Below are 22,478 nucleotides of genomic sequence, written 5' to 3' on the forward strand. Positions count from 1 at the left end.
GCACACAAGTCGTTCTACCAAAGAATGGTTAAAGAAGAATAAAGTTAATGTTTTGTACGGAGGAATGGGCTAAAATTCCTCCAAGCCGGTGTGCAGGACTGATCAACAGTTACCGCAAACGTTTAGTTGCAGTTATTGCTGCACAAGGGGGTCACACCAGATACTGAAAGCAAAGGTTCACATACTTTTGCCACTCACAGATGTGTAATATTGGATCATTTTTCTCAAGAAGTAAATGACTAAGTATAATATTTTTGTCTCATTTGTTTAATTGGGTTCTCTTTATCTACTTTTAGGACTTGTGTGAAAATCTGATGTTGTTTTTGGTCGTATTTATGCAGAAATATAGAAAATTCTAAAGGGTTCACAAACTTTCAAGCACCACCGTATGCTGCTTTATATGGTGATGACACTTCCTGGAAAATCACATTAATCCGAATACAGCCATGCATTTCAGTGTGGCTGAAAATGAAATTCAATATTACATTCAAGTTAAATTTTAAAAAATGAATAAATTATTTTTTAGAAAAAATTTGAATGCCTTACTCGAAAAACAGAGGTCGAGTGACGGTGTGTCCATGGACATGTGCATAGTGAAAGAGTGTATAAAGGAAAGGAAAGAGGGAATAACGGAGCAGAAGAGCTTCCTTCATCGCTGTCCGAGCAGCCGAACTGAACACGGTTGGATCCTGAGGCTGGGGGGGGGGGGGGGGGACAAAACCCACAAAGTTATGAGCAAACATTTTACAAAACATTAAAAAAATAAAAATAAAAGTTTTCTGAGCATAAATGAAAAAAGTGTGGATTCTCCAGTGTGTTGTCCTGTCTGCTAAAAAAAAAAACATAAAAAAAAAAGATTTTCATTTGAAAAGTACAATGCACAGAACGATACCCGTCTCTGAATGAAATAAAAGTGTCATAAATGAAGTGGAATAAATGCAGACAGTTGGTGGTGTTTGTTTAGGAGTGTGTATGAAAGTCCAGCGCTACTTTACACACCAGCGAGTCTTTCGTGTTATGGTTTCTGGTGAAGGGATAAAACGCTCCGAGCTGAGTCCAGCGCACACACAGCTCTTCCGTGGTGTTCTGAGAAAAGCCGCATATGTCCGCTCCCACCAGAGGAATGCCCAAAAGGTTAAAGGTCAGCATGCCTGGAAGAAGAAAACACATTCAAGCATTTTTCGTTCTAATACGTTATCATTTCCATAGTAACACTCATTCACAGGGAGGAAACATGGACACAGGAGATGTTTGTTTAACGCTAAATGAATGGAAGGAGCCTCCAGTGTCAGCACTTTGTCAACAGTAACTACGTTTTCTAACATGGTCGGGACAGAGGAGTTCTGGAGTTGGAAGAGTGACTCTGGTCCGTTTTGGGTTGCTGTGCACCACCCTGTCCTGTCGCTGATTAGTTTTCAATAATAGCACATGCACAAGTGTTTTTCTCTGAAAGATATTCACTATTTTCAGAAAATACCTGCATTGCAGTCTGTATATATACAGTGGTGCTTGAAAGTTTGTGAACCCTTTAGAATTTTCTATATTTCTGCATAAATATGACCTAAAACATCATCAGATTTTCACACAAGTCCTCAAAGTAGATAAAGAGAACCCAGTTAAACAAATGAGACAAAAATATTATACTTGGTCATTTATTTTTTGAGGAAAATGATCCAATAATTACACATCTGTGAGTGGCAAAAGTATGTGAACCTTTGCTTTCAGTATCTGGTGTGACCCCCTTGTGCAGCAATAACTGCAACTAAACGTTTGCGGTAACTGTTGATCAGTCCTGCACACCGGCTTGGAGGAATTTTAGCCCATTCCTCCGTACAGAACAGCTTCAACTCTGGGATGTTGGTGGGTTTCCTCACATGAACTGCTCACTTCAGGTCCTTCCACAACATTTCCATTGGATTAAGGTCAGGACTTTGACTTGGCCATTCCAAAACATTAACTTTATTCTTCTTTAACCATTCTTTGGTAGAACGACTTGTGTGCTTAGGGTTGCTGTCTTGCTGCATGACCCACCTTCTCTTGAGATTCAGTTCATGGACAGATGTCCTGACATTTTCCTTTAGAATTCGCTGGTATAATTCAGAATTCATTGTTCCATCAATGATGGCAAGCCGTCCTGGCCCAGATGCAGCAAAACAGGCCCAAACCATGATACTACCACCACCATGTTTCACAGATGGGATAAGGTTCTGATGCTGGAATGCAGTGTTTTCCTTTCTCCAAACATAACGCTTCTCATTTAAACCACAAAGTTCTATTTTGGTCTCATCCGTCCACAAAACATTTTTCCAATAGCCTTCTGGCTTGTCCACGTGATCTTTTGCAAACTGCAGATGAGCAGCAATGTTCTTTTTGGAGAGCGGTGGCTTTCTCCTTGCAACCCTGCCATGCACACCATTGTTGTCCAGTGTTCTCCTGATGGTGGACTCATGAACATTAACATTAGCCAATGTGAGAGAGGCCTTCAGTTGCTTAGAAGTTACCCTGGGGTCTTTTGTGACCTCGATGACTATTACACGCCTTGCTCTTGGAGTGATCTTTGTTGGTCGGCCACTCCTGGGGAGGGTAACAATGGTCTTGAATTTCCTCCATTTGTACACAATCTGTCTGACTGTGGATTGGTGGAGTCCAAACTCTTTAGAGATGGTTTTGTAACCTTTTCCAGCCTGATGAGCATCAACAACGCTTTTTCTGAGGTCCTCAGAAATCTCCTTTGTTCGTGCCATGATACACTTCCACAAACGTGTTGTGAAGATCAGACTTTGATAGATCCCTGTTCTTTAAATAAAACAGGGTGCCCACTCACACCTGATTGTCATCCCATTGATTGAAAACACCTGACTCTAATTTCACCTTCAAATTAACTGCTAATCCTAGAGGTTCACATACTTTTGCCACTCACATATGTAATACTGAATCATTTTCCTCAATAAATAAATGACCAAGTATAATATTTCTGTCTCATTTGTTTAACTGGGTTCTCTTTATCTACATTTAGGACTTGTGTGAAAATCTGATGATGTTTTAGGTCATATTTATGCAGAAATATAGAAAATTCTAAAGGGTTCACAAACTTTCAAGCACCACTGTATTATTCTATCCACATTTCACTGGATATGCGCAATCGCGCGCTCTGATTGGCTACTCCACTACTAGGATATCAGCTCATATACCGTGAGTAGAGAAAAACAAAATGGCAGAGCGTGTTACTGAACCAACCGAGGATGAAGTAAAAACTACTCGAAAACACCTCCAAAAAAAGCAACAAAATTTGGAATGAAAGTATTTGATGGTAAGAATGTCTCTTTTTTATTTTTCAGGAATTATCATTATAGCATTTTTCACAAATCGCTACTATCATTTCGCCGGTTTGTTTACATTCTAAGCGGAAATGATTTTGTCACATGTTTTGTATACAAGTTTTATTAACTGCATTTGCAAAAAAATAAAAACACCACGTGTGCACTGAGAACACAATATCCCCCGCTGGCAACTAGATCAATGCTAGAAGTGCTTAAAGGGGCACTGAAGTCATTTTTAAACTTGCTTTATTTCCTAATTAACGTGTTATTCAATTATGTTTTCAGTTTTAGCAACCTTATATCGCGACTCGTACTGGCAACTAATTGCAGTTAAATATTATACTTATCGGCCTAATGTAGTTTGTTTGGTCCATGGCAGGCGTCGTTTATCCGCACGAGCTTCACGAGACTTGTGCGAGACTTTGAAACGTGACGTGTCAGCGCCGCCATTTAGAAAACTGACTGCTAGCAAAACAAACAAAACTTCCGGCTTGATTACATCAGCATTTGAAAGAGAGCGCGCGCGTCTTTTGACACACCCTGTGTCCGAAATTGCTCCCTACTCACTATATAGGGCACTATATATAGAGATGAAAGTGGAGCAAAGAAAAAAATCCTGAACTTTTGAAAGTCCAACTAAGATGGGGGAGGGGCAATGTCCCCTGAAAAAAATTTAATAACATAACACGGAAAACTCCTGCATTCTAGTGCATTTTAGTACTTATTTTCACTAAAACAAGTTATAACTTTTAAGCCTTTTTCTTTAATGATTAACATGTCAAAAATATCAAATTTAATTCCCCTAGTTAATGAGTAATTTTCAGGAGTGCATTTAGAAAACGCGGTGATTTTCCTGGCTGCACAGTTCATTACTTTGAAAAAAAAAAATCAGACAGTTGACGGTAAACTCAGCAAAATCCCAAAACAGCACTTTTAAAAAGTAAAGGTCTGTTAGAGTTTCTAAAGCTTTCAGGTTTCAATGTTGGGGACATTGAGCCTCGTTTATCAATCTTTTAGTAGAGCTGTGCGTTTGCATAAGCTAAAGTGAACTAAAAATTTCCAATTCAGATTTATACGAGTTGTTTACATTAGTTCATATTGTCTGTAAATTTAAACACACCAATGAATACCAAATTTCTCATGTAAATCAGGGCGTGTCACACTCTGACTGGCAGCCTGAGTGCATTATGTAACAAAAAATAATTCCCATTGCTAGTTTTAGGCAGCTTAGAAACCGGCTCTTCCATTATTGCTGTTTCTTCCACATTTTCTTGATGTTGTGTTCTAGAAACGGCACTAAAACTTCGCTTCGAAGCCACAAAATGCTAGCCTAGTAAACTAGACCCACCCGCCTAGCGGCCAAAAATATTTTTGCCTAGCGAGTGGGTCTAGCCTCGCACCATATAAACAAAAACACCCCGGGCATCAAATCGTGCCCGCCAATCACAACGCAAGGTTTTTGTTTGGATTCTTTGGGCGGGCTTTTGCAGGAGTGACGACAAAGCTGCGCGACGCTGGAGAAAGCGCAGCAGGAAAGATGGCTACGGCTAGTGAACAGCGCGCGTTTGACTCCGCTTTGGAATCAGTTTTAGAAGAATTAGACTTGGAGTTTCCGTTGAAACATGAGCAGGAAGAGGCTCTCCGCTCATTCCTTTTCAAGAAGGACGTTTTCGCTGTTTTGCCGACCGGCTATGGCAAAAGTCTGATCTACCAGCTGGCTCCGCTCGTAGCCAAAAGGATGGGGCTAGTTTGTGCAGTACGAAGAATTAATAAACAGCTTTGAAACATTACTTTTTGATTGTTTCTTATTTTCCCGTTATTTTAAATTTAAGGGAAATTATTTCACCAAACACCACTAAATAAAAACTCTCAAAAACAGTTTAAGCAAACCCTTGAAAAACACTTGGAAAAAAAAATGTGTATGTGGTACAGACTCCAAACTTGTGGTCATTATCTCCAAACTTCTTAATATCTAGAACCTGTTTATTAATTAATACGCATTTTGAAAAATTATTTATTTCAAGGCCTCCCCCACTGCTTTCTGTCTCTCTGACTACGCCACAGTCACTGTTGCGCTGATTGGTCAGAGCGTTGGCCTATTGAGGTATTTCACCTGACGTCACAGGGTCACGTGACGCCCCAGTGTCCGCCATTTTGGACGGCAAGCTAGCTAATGTCAACAACAGTAGCTAGTATGTTACTGTAGCAATGTTTACATTCAGTCATTTGGATGACTGTTAAAACCTTTCAGTCTCAAGTTTTTCCTTTACTGGATTTACTAGTTTACTGAGCCAGCGAGCCCCGGAGCGCTAGCTAGCCGGCCAGCCAGCCCCGGAGCGCTAGCTAGCCGGCCAGCCAGCCCCGGAGCGCTAGCTAGCCGGCCAGCCAGCCCCGGAGCGCTAGCTAGCCGGCCAGCCAGCCCCGGAGCGCTAGCTAGCTAGCGCCAGCCAGCCCCGGAGCGCGCTCAGTAAACTAGTAAATACAGTAAAGGAAAAACTTATAACGGGCCATGTCTCAACAGACTAAGAAGTTATTTCAATGACATTTAATAACATTTTGTTTATCCTGAGGACCGAAAGTAAATGAAAATGTGAACAAATCTTAGCTGTCAGTGAACAATCCTGGTGGAAGCAGGTAAACGTCGTTCTCTAAGCCTGCTAACCTCAATTTTTGCAAATACCTCTCCCTCTGCTCGCCCTGTGAATGCCCTACGTCGCTGGATAGTGAAGGTGTTTTCTGCATCTCGCTCCTTTTTCTTTTATGTTTTTCGTTTGTCGCCTTCCTCGCATTCAAACTGATTCGAGCCGTGCCGTCCAAAATGGCAGCATCACATGACTTGGTCACGTGAGTGAAATACCTCAATACGCACAGAGACAGTTTGAAAGACAGCGGTTTGTTCCTCCTACCTGCTTCGGAAATGTCTACGGATCGAGGCCAGACTAAATATTCACATTTAGTCTGGCTTGCCAGGCTAACGAAATGCGACTTTGGTGGAAAAAATATATAATAAATTGCTTACCTCTCTTCACGTCGAAAGAAGGAGGAAAGTTCTGCTTGTTTTGACATGGCGAATTATTAACACAAGGAAATACTTGTAATTCGCAACTAAAAAGACTGCAGCTACACCAGTGTTGCCAGATAGGAAATATGCAAGTATCGTACCAAAACCTCAAAATTATCATTTTTTGTGAGAAATTATCGTACGCAAACAAAACGCATACAATATAGTTATTTTAGCTGTGTTTTAATTTCCAAAGAATATTACTTAAATTTTTAAACAGTAATTCGCAATATTCCTGTAGTAGAGGGAAAACTATGACACAAAGAGAAAGTAAATGCACAATTGCCGTAAGACTAGAAAGATTCGAATTCAACCTCCAGGTCGCAAAACTGTGCTCTCTGCTACCATTTGAATGTTGCAACAACGGCAATATGCCTTAGCATCATTTCCCGGCACAGGTTTTAGCCATCCGGAAAATTTAGGATCTTTCTCCCACTCTGTGCGGTAAGTCTGTGGCCTGTGCTTACTTTTCCGTTGCTCTTCGGATGCTGCCTTTCTCTTTGCTCCTCCACTTTCATCCTCCCCTTCGTTTTCTGAACTCATTTAGGCACTTTTCTTTTTACGTCTCTTTGTCGACAGTTTCTCTCTTAGCTGCTAGGCTCAAAAGTTGTGTGTGGTAATGATGCATACATTTCTATGGCTACGTGTACGTGTTTACGTGTGTGCGTTCTGTGTATATGTCTTTTGATGGCGCCTGAGTGGAAAGCCGGCTGCGAAATGATTCTTGGGGGTCAGAGAGAGAGAGAGAGGGATGCGTGTTTGGACAACCAACTGAAAACTTTGAAATTCATCTCATCTCATCTCATTATCTCTAGCCGCTTTATCCTTCTACAGGGTCGCAGGCAAGCTGGAGCCTATCCCAGCTGACTACGGGCGAAAGGCGGGGTACACCCTGGACAAGTCGCCAGGTCATCACAGGGCTGACACATAGACACAGACAACCATTCACACTCACATTCACACCTACGGTCAATTTAGAGTCACCAGTTAACCTAACCTGCATGTCTTTGGACTGTGGGGGAAACCGGAGCACCCGGAGGAAACCCATGCGGACACGGGGAGAACATGCAAACTCCACACAGAAAGGCCCTCGCCGGCCACGGGGCTCGAACCCAGGACCTTCTTGCTGTGAGGCGACAGTGCTAACCACTACACCACCGTGCCGCCAACTTTGAAATTATCATACATTTCAGATTTTTTCCCATTATTGATCGTACATAGGGCAAAATTATCGTACAAATAAGACAATTATCGTACATCTGGCAACACTGAGCTACACTGGCAGCTTGAACATGCTTTCTAGTGTGATTGTGTTGCGCTTGCACAGAACAGTGTCAGTCCTGCGTGCCTTAGGTCGTGCACCTAAAGGCGCGCCTAACTAGCCTGGGCCTGCCCATCCTAAGTGTGACGCAACACGAGGGCCTGTTTCGAGCTTAGTCTGGCCAGGCAAGCCATCTACAGCTCTTCCAAGCTCCCGAAAAATCGTAGCCTGGCTAACGCGACTTCAAAGCTCTCCGAGCTATTGGTCTGGCCAAGATATTAAGCCCAACCGTTTCCCAGAGCCCGTGGTTGACCCGCCTCCCTGAAATGCCTCAGTTTGCTACTGGTCGAAGCCAGAAAAGGCTGTGACGAAGCTTAAACCAATCACATCACTCTTTCCTCTGACGTATGCGACGCGACGGGGCTAACTGGTAGATTAAACTCTTACCGAAGCCGGTCGGGAGCAAGGAGAAAACGTCCTTCCTTTCAATAAATACCTCCAGGGCTGCTCTTTGCTCCGTTTTCAATGAGAACTTCCCGTTGAATGCTTTCAATACAGCATCTATGCGTAATAGATGCGGAAGCGTGAATGAAGCGCTTCCGGCATAGATTCTGTAAACAATCTATGGCTTCCGGTCGCAGTTCTACTACGTCAGTGCCTTGAACACGCCTCTACCCAGGGCCGTTGGAGATGCTCAAAGTTGATTGGCTCCCGATTTTTCGGGAGCTTGGAAGAGCTGTAGATAGCTTGCCTGGCCAGACTAAGCTCGCAACAGGCCCTCGTGTTGCGTCACGCTTAGGATGGGCGGGCCCAGGCTAGAAAAATCAGGAACCAATCAACTTTGAGCATCTCCAACAGCCCTGGGTAGAGGCGTGTTCAAGGCACTGACGTAGTAGAACTGCGACCGGAAGCCATAGATTGTTTACAGAATCTATGCCGGAAGCGCTTCATTCACGCTTCCGCATCTATTACGCATAGATGCTGTATTGAAAGCATTCAATGGGAAGTTCTCATTGAAAACGGAGCAAAGAGCAGCCCTGGAGGTATTTATTGAAAGGAAGGACGTTTTCGCCTTGCTCCCGACCGGCTTCGGTAAGAGTTTAATCTACCAGTTAGCCCCGTCGCATCGCATACGTCAGAGGAAAGAGTGATGTGATTGGTTTAAGCTTCGTCACAGCCTTTTCTGGCTTCGACCAGTAGCAAACTGAGGCATTTCAGGGAGGCGGGTCAACCAGGGGCTCTGGGAAACGGTTGGGCTGAATATCTTGGCCAGACCAATAGCTCGGAGAGCTTTGAAGTCGCGTTAGCCAGACTAGCGCCTAACGAGCTCCGGCACGCGTGCCGTTAACAAAGAACACCTGTCTTTAATCAGTGAACTATGTTTGGGCTATTTAAGGACCGTGCCCGTGCAAGGGCGATGCGAAGTATTACGCCGCATCTAGGAACACGAAAAATCCGAAAAATAAATTTCTCCATTCGGGAAACCGGAGATTTTCAAGAGTTTTGTCAAATATCCAGATTTCCGGGTAAATCCGGAAGACTTTCATATAGTGGGGACACCATTTTGTGCTGTTTGTGCCGAAACGAAAGATTCAGGTACTTTGTATTGATTAATGTGGGAAATGCACTCAGTATAATATGGATTTATCACAAAAACACATGCATGTATTTATTAATTTTGAAAACCAACCAGCTGGCTGATCTGGCATGTTTTAATTGCGCGACAATAACGACGTAAATGCCAGCGCGACGGACTAGTGTCCGAAAACGTTTTTTTTCCTCTATATAGTAATTCCTAATACAGGGAGTAGTGAATGAGTGAGCGATTTCGGACACAGAGTTGGTCACTTTGATTTCCGCTGTACGTTTTACTTCCGTCCTCGCACAGGCCTCAACGAATCTCGTTTACGGCCATTGCTTTGACATATGGACGGATATATCCCATAGCATATTTCACACACTCATAACTTGCTATAGCAGTGACAAAACAGCTATCAAAATTGCATTCCTATATTTAATAAAAGAGAAATAAATAGAATTTTGATAAAAAAAAATTTGCCTTCAGTTCCCCCTTCATACACCCTCATGAAATTGTCAAAGCACAAGTTTCATAATCAAGGGCTGTAACTCTGGCAAAATGCGACTGAACTGAACGAAATTGCAATACGTATTACCGACATACAGTGGTGCTTGAAAGTTTGTGAACCCTTTAGAATTTTCTATATTTCTGCATAAATATGATCTAAAACATCATCAGATTTTCACACAAGTCCTAAAAGTAGATAAATAGAACCCAGTTAAACAAATGAGACAAAAATATTATACTTGGTCATTTATTTATTGAGGAAAACGATCCAATATTACATATCTGTGAGTGACAAAAGTATGTGAACCTCTAGGATTAGCAGTTCATTTGAAGGTGAAATTAGAGTCAGGTGTTTTCAATCAATGGGATGACAATCAGGTGCGAGTGGGCACCCTGTTTTATTTAAAGAACAGGGATCTATCAAAGTCTGATCTTCACAACACATGTTTGTGGAAGTGTATCATGGCACGAACAAAGGAGATTTCTGAGGACCTCAGAAAAAGCGTTGTTGATGCTCATCAGGCTGGAAAAGGTTACAACACCATCTCTAAAGAGTTTGGACTCCACCAATCCACAGTCAGACAGATTGTGTACAAATGGAGGAAATTCAAGACCATTGTTACCCTCCCCAGGAGTGGTCGACCAACAAAGATCACTCCAAGAGCAAGGCGTGTAATAGTCGGCAAGGCCACAAAGGACCCCAGGGTAACTTCTAAGCAACTGAAGGCCTCTCTCACATTGGCTAATGTTCATGAGTCCACCATCAGGAGAACACTGAACAACAATGGTGTGCATGGCAGGGTTGCAAGGAGAAAGCCACTGCTCTCCAAAAAGAACATTGCTGTTCGTCTGCAGTTTGCTAAAGATCACGTGGACAAGCCAGAAGGGTATTGGAAAAATGTTTTGTGGACAGATGAGACCAAAATAGAACTTTTTGGTTTAAATGAGAAGCGTTATGTTTGGAGAAAGGAAAACACTGCATTCCAGCATAAGAACCTTATCCCATCTGTGAAACATGGTGATGGTAGTATCATGGTTTGGGCCTGTTTTGCTGCATCTGGGCCAGGACGGCTTGCCATCATTGATGGAACAATGAATTCTGAATTATACCAGTGAATTCTAAAGGAAAATGTCAGGACATCTGTCCATGAACTGAATCTCAAGAGAAGGTGGGTCATGCAGCAAGACAACGAACCGAAGCACACAAGTCGTTCTACCAAAGAATGGTTAAAGAAGAATAAAGTGAATGTTTTGGAATGGCCGAGTCAAAGTCCTGACCTTAATCCAATCGAAATGTTGTGGAAGGACCTGAAGCGAGCAGTTCATGTGAGGAAACCCACCAACATCCCAGAGTTGAAGCTGTTCTGTACGGAGGAATGGGCTAAAATTCCTCCAAGCCGGTGTGCAGGACTGATCAACAGTTACCGCAAACGTTTAGTTGCAGTTATTGCTGCACAAGGGGGTCACACCAGATACTGAAAGCAAAGGTTCACATACTTTTGCCACTCACAGATATGTAATATTGGATAATTTTCCTCAATAAATAAATGACCAAGTATAATATTTTTGTCTCATTTGTTCAACTGGGTTCTCTTTGTCTACTTTTAGGACTTGTGTGAAAATCTGATGATGTTTTAGGTCATATTTATGCAGAAATATAGAACATTCTAAAGGGTTCACAAACTTTCAAGCACCACTGTATAACAAAAAATCCTGTCAAGTTTCGTGAAATTCCTTCAAAAATTGGGAGAGGAATTGATTATAGAAAGGTGAGTACCCTTCCCGGGACGAACAGACAGACAGACATCGCCATGACATAATCCCCCTTCAGGCCTTTTCGCCAGCGGGGGACAAAAATGCTCCGTTTCTCAAAATCCAGTGAATATGGATAGAATAAAACAGTTATTCCACTTAATCTCATCATACATGGCTTATAGCCAACTCGGCGTTGTGCGCCTTATCATGTACGACTCCATTTTGTGGAATAACTGTTATATATTACACACGCACACCATTATGGAAATGTGATCCTGTGAGGTTTTTGCTGTTGATGAATGACTCCGTAAGGTTTTAATGACATTTTCGCTCACGCTGTGTCTTGAAGCTGTTTGTCTCTTTTGGATTACGCTGCCAGAAACATTAAACCAAAAATGTACAAGCTGCTTTTGTAGTACGGCAGAAATTATATTCCTACCAGTGAGCTATTGAAGTACCTGGAATAGACATGTATAAATCCTTCCACTGGCTCCTGTTATCTCCCAGCCAGTGACCGGAATACTTTCCCTGACTTGGGAACGTTGAGCGGGAAATCACAAATGGACGTTTACCCAGGATCCTCTTCAAAGCACTAACACACACACACACGCATACGGGGAATATGAGTACGGGGAATTAAAACTCCATTTATAAAGTCCTGTGTGTACGGAAGACTCTTGGGAGCGTTTTTGAGTGAGGACTCGTCCGTAAAGCTATCGTACGTGGTACCTTGCTGTTGCTTTAGCTTCCATAAGTCCATATAAACTGTGCAGGTTGTAGTGGGAGGTGGTTTTCTGTCGTGCAGATGCACATATGGTCTTCGCCTTTAGACTGCCACCCAGAACATCTGCATTAAATCATGAACATGCACATTAACCTGCGCGCACTTCAGTTACAGGAAATACTGGAACACACACTGATCTTTCATACATGGTGTATAAGGAGGGCTTTCTAACTCGTTGTCAGGACAGCCGTCTACAGACCCGTCAAAGAAATTAGAAGGTTCGTTCATATCCTAAACAACAAAAAAAAAAGGACAAAGAAAAAGAAGAAGTGGTGATGAAAAGTGAAGCAGTAGAAGAAGCGTAGTCATTAACCATCGATCACAATCTCAAATGTCACTCACAATCCACAGGCCATCAAACGGGACTCGGTTGTGAAATTTCTGCAGGTTTTGGTACCACCACTCGTGTGCGTCCGGGTTGGAAAAGTCTGGGAATGCTGTAAGTCCTGGCCACACCTGAGGAACGCAGAAAAGTAGGGAATCCGAGTCGTACTGACAATTCCTTTCCTTATAGTAAACTCCGACACACACTCAGCTCTGGGGAAAACAGAGTATTTCTCTCTCGTGTACCTTCCCGATAAGCGTTCCTCCGCTGGAGCTGTTGATGAAGATGCCGCTCTTTATTCCCTCCTCGAACGGCTCGTAGGTACCAGGAGGCTGAGTACTGCTGATCCCCGGATCCTGAGAAGTACAGAGGAGAGCGGAAACACAACACAACACAACACACTGATTCAGCACAAACACACACACAAATAAAAGAAAGAAAAGAAATGCAAGATAATAAAGTAAACCAGAAATTCATAAATGAAAAAGAATAGATAGGTAAAAAAAAAAATTGGTAGAGACAGGTACATTTTCAAAAAAAAAAATTATACAGGACGATAGATATTCCGATACACATGCATTTGGATATTTCATAAAAGAAAATTTAAATAAAGAGGAAAAGAAAGAAACAAACAAAAAAGAAGTTCAGAAAGACATAAAATTAAATAAATAAAAAGGATAAATCCAGGATGAAAAAGAAAGAAAGACGTCCATTCGGTGGTCATTATTAGGGCGTGTATTCATATAGAGTTTGTTTTCTGGCAGAAAAGCAGTACGCTGGTGAGAGCTTTATCAAAAAAAAAAAGTGCTCCCATGCTGCACGTCGGCTTTGTTTCCATGACAACACTATTTTGAAACACGTCACCGCCGTATGATTGGTCGACTGAAAAGGAGCGGCAGTGACAACACCAGCGCTCGGAGCGGCCACACAACAACGCTGAGAATAAAGACTCTGGCTGGAGCGGCTGCATGTGGCAGTATACACTCTCCTCATCAGACATGACGGGAAAAAAGATGCTGGCGCTCAGAAAAAAAAAAACCAAACAACAACAACCAACCAACAACAAAAAAAAAAAACAAAATGCTATGTGGAGACACACCCTAAAACACCACACACACATCGACCTCTTTTAGATTAAGGGAATGTGTGTGTGTGTGTGTGTGTGTGTGTTATCCCTTTTCCACCAAATCAGTTCCAGGGCTGGTTCGGAGCCAGTGCTGGTGCTGGTTCACAACTCGTTCAACTTGCGAGCCAGCTGAGAACCAGTTTGCTTTTCCATAGCTCGCGGTGCTAAGGGAAGCCACGTCATTACGTCGCTGTATACGTCAGTTACGTCGTTACGTTTGCATAAACCTTGGTGCGAATATCGAAGCAAAAACAACACGGAAGAAGCAGCAACAACAACAATAATAATAATAATGGATGACTTCGCGTTTGTACAGCTGCTGCTTCTCGTCGCTTAAAAATGGCGATCTTTCGCGGTCTTGTTATTGTTGTTGGTCTTAACAACTCCACCCCCCCGCTGACGTAAGTGGTTCTTTCCTCTGGCCCAGCAAAGAGCTGGTGCTAGCCTGGAACCGGTTTTTCTGGCCCCAGAGCCAGTTCTTTGTCAGTGGAAACAGAAAACCCGGTTACAAACTAAGCACTGGCCCCGAACCAGCCCTGGAACTGCTTTGGTGGAAAAGGGGCATGTGTGGTTTACCAGGATCATGACATAACGCTGGCTGTGGAGGTGAAGGTCCTTGACCAGATCAGGCAGTGTGGAAAATCTCATGGGGTCAAAGGTGAAGTCCAGAGTGCGGTCCATGTAGTCAATATCATTCCACTGCACCTCCTGAGACACACACACACACACACACACACAAAACTACATTCTCTTCTTTCTGTACAGCTTTACTTCACACACACACACACACACACACACACACACACACACACACACACACACACACACAAAACTACATTCTCTTCTTTCTGTACAGCTTTACTTCACACACACACACACACACACACACACACACACACACACACACACACACACACACACACACACACACAAAACTACATTCTCTTCTTTCTGTACAGCTTTACTTCACACACACACACACACACACACACACACACACACACACACACACACACACACACACACACACAAAACTACATTCTCTTCTTTCTGTACAGCTTTACTTCACACACACACACACACACACACACACACACACACACACACACACACACACACACACACAAAACTACATTCTCTTCTTTCTGTACAGCTTTACTTCACACACACGCAATAATGAATAAAGTGTTGATGTGTAGTGTACCTGCGGTATCCCATAATTCCTCATTTCCCTCACAACTTCCCAGGTTTTATTACTGGAATCATAACCCCAGCGACAGAGGTGATAACCCAGTGCCCAGTACACCGGCATCGCAGGCCTTCCTGTTTACAGCACACGAAAGAAAGAACATCAGCTCTAAAAACCGTGTGCATGATGATACAGTGGTGTGATATTATGATAAAAAAAAATCTAAAAAGACTTACATTTATATAAAACTATACTACATCTGTATTAAAATAACACTGCACTGTGCTGCAAGGTTTTTTTTTTCCTAAAGAACATTCCAGAACATTTAAAGGTCACTTTTCCAACTGTTTACTCTTCAGAAACCTTTTATTTTTGTTCCGCGTCTTTCTCAGTTTTGCTTGACGTAATTTATTTTGGCTGCGATTCCAGCTCTCTCGTTTGCGCTCCCTGACTTTTTGCTTGCAGTTTTGGCACAAACTTCACGTGTGGGTGGGCTGTCCAGGAATGCATTCCCATTGGCTAACTTGTGTTTGACTGACAGCTACGCTCAGCCATTCCCTACTCGGATTCTGGCGGACTGTTTGACGGGTGACCGATCCATTGACGGTAAACAGGGATGGAGTGGACTTCAGTGGCGACTATGATACTGAATTAATTCAACAAAGTGTAAATTCAATATCATAGTCGCCACTGAAGTCCACTCCATCCTTGTTTACCGTCAATGGATCGGTCACTCGTCAAACAGTCCGCCAAAATCCGAGTAGGGAATGGCTGAGCGTAGCTGTCAGTCAAACAAGTTAGCCAATGGGAATGCATTCCTGGACAGCCCACCCACACGGGAAGTTTGTGCCAAAACTGCAAGCAAAAAGTCAGGGAGCGCAAACGAGAAAGCTGGAATCGCAACCAAAATAAATTACGTCAAACAAAACTGAGAAAGACGCGGAACAAAAATAAAAGGTTTCTGAAGAGTAATAGACTGATATTTTGCACGATTACACGAATAATTTGTTTGCCAGTCTAAAAAAATTGACTTTTTTTTGTTTTTTTGTATTTTGATTTGTCGTTTTTGTTTGATATTTCAAAAGTATTGTATGAACATTTTGGCACAAAATTGATTCCATAGAAAACATGCTTCAGAAGATACTTGTGCAGATTCTTTGAGGAAACACTGAAACACTTGTCCTGGTATTTAACAGTTAGTCCATGAAATCCAGTCGTCCATGAGCTGATAGGCGATGAGGCGTGTCGCACCGAGTTGGTTATAAGCCGTGTACGGCGAGATTGAATGAAAATCATTGCATTTTTTTTTTGCGCAAATGCAATAAATAAAAACTTTATACAAAATAGCTGACAAAATAATTTCCGCTTAGAATGTAAACAAACCGGCGAAATGACAGGAGCAATTTGTGAAAAATGTTATAATAGTAATTCTTGAAAAAAAGATATGTTTTCATCTCATCTCATTACCTCTAGCCGCTTTATCCTTCTACAGGGTCGCAGGAAAGCTGGAGCCTATCCCAGCTGACTACGGGTGAAAGGCGGGGTACACCCTGGACAAGTCGCCAGGTCATCACAGGGCTGACACATAGACACAGACAACCATTCACACTCACATTCACACCTACGCTCAATTTAGAGTCACCAGTTAACCTAACCTGCATGTCTTTGGACTGTGGGGGAAACCGGAGCACCCGGAGGAAACCCACGCGGACACGGGGAGAACATGCAAACTCCGCACAGAAAGGCCCTCGCCGGCCACGGGGCTCGAACCCAGGACCTTCTTGCTGTGAGGCGACAGCGCTAACCACTACACCACCGTGCCGCCGAAGATATGTTCTTACCATGAAATACTTTTATTCCATATTCCGTTGCTTTTTTGTATTTTTTGGGGATTTGTTTTCGAGTTTTCGAGTTTTTATTTCGTCCTCGGTTGGTTCAGCGACACGCGCCGCCATTGTAGTTATCGTGTTGTGAATGTTTCACTGACCTATGACCTCTAGGTACTCAGAAACCACAGAGCTGGGATCTGGACCGAGGAAAATATAAAAGTCCAGAATTCCCCCGATGGTGCGCCAGGTGAGAGCTGGAGCAGGCTGAAGGACCACGTCTAAAGAAATGAGATCACACACATGGATAAAACATTATTCAAATCATTCAGAGAACAATGAGCTACAACGTGACCAGCCTTCAGAGTGACGTGTGTGGGTGTGTCCCAGAGCTACACTTGTGTTCAAAATAATAGCAGTCCAACACGACTAACCAGATCAGTCACTGTTTTTGGTGGAAATTATATTACTACATGGCAAATAATTTACCAGTAGGTGTAGTAGAGTCATAGAAAACCAACAGACCCAACATTCATGATATGCATGCTCCTGAGTCTGTGTAATCGAATAATTAAGTGAAAGGGGCGTGTTCAAAATAATAGCAGTGTGGAGTTTAATTAGTGAGATCATTCATTCTGTGAAAAAACAGATGTCAGTCAGGTGGCCCTAATTTAAGGATGAAGCCAGCACATGTTGTACATCCATTTCTCTCTGAAAACCTGAGAAACATGGGTCGTTCCAGACATTGTTCAGAAGAACAGAGCACTTTGATTAAAACGTTGATTGGAGAGGTAAAACGTATACTGTAAAGAAGTGCAGAAAATGATGGGCTGCTCGGCTAAAATGATCTCCAGTGCTTTAAAATGGACAGCAAAGCCAGAGAGACGTGGAAGAAAACAGAAGACTACCATTCGAATGGATCGAAGAATAGCCAGAATGGCAAAGACTCAGCCAATGATCAGCTCCAGGGTGATCAAAGACGGTCTGAAGTTACCTGTGAGTACTGTGACAATTAGAAGATGCCTGTGTGAAGCTAATCTATCGGCAAGAAGCTCCCGCAAAGTTCCACTGTTAAAAAAAAAAGACGTGCTGAAGAGGATACAATTTGCCAAAGAACACATCGACTGGCCTAAAGAGAAATGGAAAAACATTTTGTGGACTGATGAAAGTAAAATTGTTCTTTTTGGGTCCAAGGGCCGCAGACAGTTTTTCAGACGACCCCCAAACACTGAATTCAAGCCACAGTACACTCTGAAGACAGTGAAGCATGGTGGTGCAAGCATCATGATATGGGAATGTTTCTCTTATGGTGATGATACACAGGGCAACTTTTTGGGCAATGTTGCCGAGCAATGTTGCTGGGCAATTGCGTTTTGACTCTTTTCTATTGAGATTGGGCAACATTGTTTCTTTCTGAATGGTTTTGATAATCTCTGGCAACTTTTTGAGATAAGCCAATCAGAACGCGAGTATCGAGTCATGTGACCTCCGGTGAGGTTCGGATCAGAAATTTCAAACAAATATGGCGGCCGCTCAGTGTCAGTGGAGTGAAGAGATGGACAGACTCCTCATCTGTTTTTACGCCGGTAAGTTGTTATTTTAATATTCTATATGGAGGAATTTACCTCACCAAAGCTCTAAAAAACAACAGACAGCTTGATTAAATGGTCACAGCAAAAATTAAGACATCGATTTTTTTAGCTAACTGTAAACTGCCGTTGCTAACTGTTGTTGCCCATTGTTAGTTGCCCTGAAAAGTTGCCCTGTGTCTCACCTAGTTGCCCGTTGCCAGCAACATTGCTCGGCAACATTGCCCAAAAAGTTGCCCCGTGTATCATCACCATTACTGTGGTGTTGGGCCCATTTATCGCATACCAGGGATCATGGATCAGTTTGCATATATCTAAATACTTGAAGAGGTCATGTTGCCTTATGCTGAAGAGGAAATGCCCTTGAAATGGGTGTTTCAACAAGACAACGACCCCAAACACACCAGTAAGCGAGCAGCATCAGGGTTCAAGACCAACAAAATGAAAGTTATGGAGTGGCCAGCCCAATCCCCGGACCTTAATCCGATAGAAAACTTGTGGGGTGACATCAAAAATGCTGTTTCTGAGGCAAAACCAAGAAATGCAGAGGAATTGTGGAATGTTGTCAAATCATCCTGGGCTGGAATACCTGTTCACAGGTGCCAGAAGTTGTCAGAAACCGTGGTTATACAACTAAATATTAGTTTAGTGATTCACAGGAATACTAAATCCTGAAGATTTTTTCAGTTTATACAGTCAATATTTGGAGTTTGTAATGAAAAATGCAGACACTGCTATTTTTTTGAACAGCCCAATGTTCATTTTTCTTCATTTTCTGTAAAGTAATTAAAACATTCATACATTTTTCTTCATGTTTTGATGTAGAATATAATGTGCAGTGTTCCCAATGCATGGAAATAAAAACTATTATAAGGATTTTGAGCTTTACTCACGTTTTTAAACACACTGCTATTATTTTGAACACAACTGTATATATATGTGTGTGCTATTGTGTAATGAAATGTGTGAGATGCTTTTCAGGAAGCAGTGAGCTGTGAGCTAAGGCCTGGAGAGGAGCTTGGCTCATTTCCTCTCTTTCCTTCTGAAGTTTTTATTGTACTACTATATAAAAGTCCATAGACACATAACGACACGGTCATGTGTTCATGTGTGTTTCTGTTGGAGTTACACTCTTTAATGTACAATAAATATATATATATTTTTGAAGTGCAAATGGACAAAAGAGAAACTCGGGTGTTTTATGTTGCAGTAAAAGTGTTCAAAGGTTAATGTAGCGTTAATGAAAAAGAGATGTAGAACAGTCTTATCAGACTTCCTGCTTCTTTTATTCTGCAGTTAACAATAAAACCACTAAAAGATAAAAGTCCAAAGGCCACATTTCTTTTATTAGAGCTTACCATGACAACAACACCCTACACCCCCTCTCTTGCTCTCAGCTTCTGTGTGTGTGTGTGTGTGTGTGTGTCTCACCCATAGCATTACTGTTCAGCAGGAGTGACCCATGTGCCAGCCCATCAGTCTCCATGAGAAGATAAAATGGATGAACACCGTAAAGGTTGATCGACTCCTATGGCGCCAGGAAACAAAAATAAAACAAATCCGATCAGATCTGAAGTCTGAAACATTACACAACTGCTTCAAGCACAATTTAGCATCATGAAAAAGAAGTTAGAACTTTATTGATCCCCATGGGGCAATTGTGTTTGCTGTACAGTCGCTGGCACAAGACACAGACAGGCATACAAAACAACAGAAAAAACACATACACAGAAAATTGCTATTCACACACTAATACTACATTGGTTGACTGAATTACCACTTGGCCTCGTTTAGGGCTTTTATTGCTTGGGGTACAAAAGAAAACCTTGACCTGTTTTTGGACAGCGGGGGGGACAAAACTGACGTCCAGATGGCAGGAGTTGAAATGAAGAGGACAGCGGGTGTGTGTATTGTTCAATAATGTTATCAGCCTTTTTAACAAGTCTGTCTCTATAGATACTTTCCATACTTGGCAGAGTGATCCCAAGAAGCTTGCTGGCAGTAGAGACTGTCTTTCTGACCACCTTTTTCTGTGCCTCAGTGGCATTGCCAAACCAGCAAGTAATACAGAAGGTTAAAACACTTTCAATAAAAGCAGTATAAAACATGTGAAGCATCTTTTTGTCAACCTTAAAAACAAGCAGTTTCTTTAAGAAGTACATTCTTTGCTGTGTCTTTTGGTATGCAGTAAATCAGTCCATGAGTCCCATTTCAGCTTATTGTCAAGTACGACACCCAGGTATTTATAAGTGGAGACAGTCTGCATGGTCTCTCCCATCACAACTGTAAAGAAGTAAAGATACACGCAATAATAACAGCAGCTACTCAAGTTACCATAATGAGTAATTTTTAAATTTACATTTAAAACATAGGGCGGCACGGTGGTGTAGTGGTTAGCGCCGTCGCCTCACAGTAAGAAGGTCCGGGTTCGAGCCCCGTGGCCGGCGAGGGCCTTTCTGTGCGGAGTTTGCATGTTCTCCCCGTGTCCGCATGGGTTTCCTCCGGGTGCTCCGGTTTCCCCCACAGTCCAAAGACATGCAGGTTAGGTTAACTGGTGACTCTAATACCCTGTCCACACTAGGGATTTTGTACCGATACGAAACTACTTTCGTACCGCAACACCTGTCCACTGTAGCGGTACACTGTAAAAAATGTCCGTAGAATTAACAGTGAATTTATGTAAAATCATGACATAAAAAAACTGTAAATACAAAAACAATGAAGCAGTGTGTAATTTACATCAATATACTGTAAAACTGCTAACCAAATACCACTGTTAATTTAACAGTAAGAATATGTTGAATTGATCATATTTTTTTGTAGAATTTACAAATGGTTGTAGTTTAAACACAGACAAACTGTAATACTAAAACAGAATGTGATGGTTAAAATTACATCATTGCCCTGTTAAAAAAATAAAAAATGACCACCATCGTGGCTCAGTTGACTAAGGCACAATACCATGAATCCGGGGACCTGGGTTCGATTCCAACCCAAGGTCATTTCCCGATCCCTCCCCGTCTCTCTCTCCAGCTCATTTCCTGTCTCTACACTGTCCTATCCAATAAAGGTGAAAAAAGCCCCCCAAAAAATCTGTCTAGTAGATCGTTGCTTGTAACCATTCTGAATCATTGTTTATTGTACAATGAATATCCGTATTGATTATTGTACAAGTATTGATTATTGTACATTGAATACCTGTAAAATTTACATTTAGTTATCATTAATTCTACATGGAATCCCAGTGAAATCTCATCTCATCTCATTATCTCTAGCCGCTTTATCCTTCTACAGGGTCGCAGGCAAGCTGGAGCCTATCCCAGCTGACTACGGGTGAAAGGCGGGGTACACCCTGGACAAGTCGCCAGGTCATCACAGGGCTGACACATAGACACAGACAACCATTCACACTCACATTCACACCTACGCTCAATTTAGAGTCACCAGTTAACCTAACCTGCATGTCTTTGGACTGTGGGGGAAACCGGAGCACCCGGAGGAAACCCACGCGGACATGGGGAGAACATGCAAACTCCGCACAGAAAGGCCCTCGCCGGCCACGGGGCTCGAACCCAGGACCTTCTTGCTGTGAGGCGACAGCGCTAACCACTACACCACCGTGCCGCCCTCCCAGTGAAATGTACAAGTTATTCTGTAATGTTGTTTACATTTCACTGTATTTTTAACAGGATTATTCTGGCCACCACAGCTGCCAGTATTTTTCCGTAAAAACAACGGATTTTTTTTTACAGTGTATAACTGTATCGGTACGAAGCCCACAAATGTATGGGTTTCGTACCGGTACAGTATCAGTACTGTAGCGCTTCGCTGTAGTGTGGACAGATGAAGCAGCTCTGTATCGATACAAATATAATGCGCAGGCGCAAAGTCACACACCTCAATCGAAGTGAAGAACGGAGATTCGTTTGTTTCTTTCTCAATCGCCTCGCGCGTTTTATATGATTCGACTGAATAAATGACCACCAGAAATACAGACTGTACACTGACAACAAAACGCACACACACGTTGTTTCATACGCCATATTCTCGGAAGGAAGTTACTTGGTAACCACGGAAACATTTCGCGCACGCGCATTTCAACTACCGTGAAAGAAAACCGCAAACATTTCTCGCTAGTGTGGACAGATGCATTAAA

The 22,478-nt window shown here is 42.4% G+C and overlaps 1 protein-coding gene across 1 annotated transcript in view; it reads right to left on the reverse strand.

Moving 5' to 3' along the window:
* gaa2 (alpha glucosidase 2) overlaps positions 1 to 22,478 on the reverse strand; it is a 63,415-nt gene that overhangs the window by 7,178 nt on the left and 33,759 nt on the right. The window contains exons 5-15 of the mRNA XM_060898573.1: positions 19,754 to 19,850; positions 16,895 to 17,014; positions 14,923 to 15,041; positions 14,295 to 14,426; positions 12,838 to 12,948; positions 12,610 to 12,723; positions 12,414 to 12,498; positions 12,213 to 12,330; positions 11,942 to 12,075; positions 1,000 to 1,151; positions 547 to 695 (exon numbers count right to left, since the gene is read on the reverse strand). Of these exons, the coding sequence (XP_060754556.1) occupies positions 547 to 695; positions 1,000 to 1,151; positions 11,942 to 12,075; positions 12,213 to 12,330; positions 12,414 to 12,498; positions 12,610 to 12,723; positions 12,838 to 12,948; positions 14,295 to 14,426; positions 14,923 to 15,041; positions 16,895 to 17,014; positions 19,754 to 19,850 (1,331 nt within the window). The remainder of the gene's footprint in view (positions 1 to 546; positions 696 to 999; positions 1,152 to 11,941; positions 12,076 to 12,212; positions 12,331 to 12,413; positions 12,499 to 12,609; positions 12,724 to 12,837; positions 12,949 to 14,294; positions 14,427 to 14,922; positions 15,042 to 16,894; positions 17,015 to 19,753; positions 19,851 to 22,478) is intronic.

Source organism: Neoarius graeffei, chromosome 18 (assembly GCF_027579695.1).
Source record: "Neoarius graeffei isolate fNeoGra1 chromosome 18, fNeoGra1.pri, whole genome shotgun sequence".
Taxonomy (NCBI): Eukaryota; Metazoa; Chordata; class Actinopteri; order Siluriformes; family Ariidae; genus Neoarius; species Neoarius graeffei.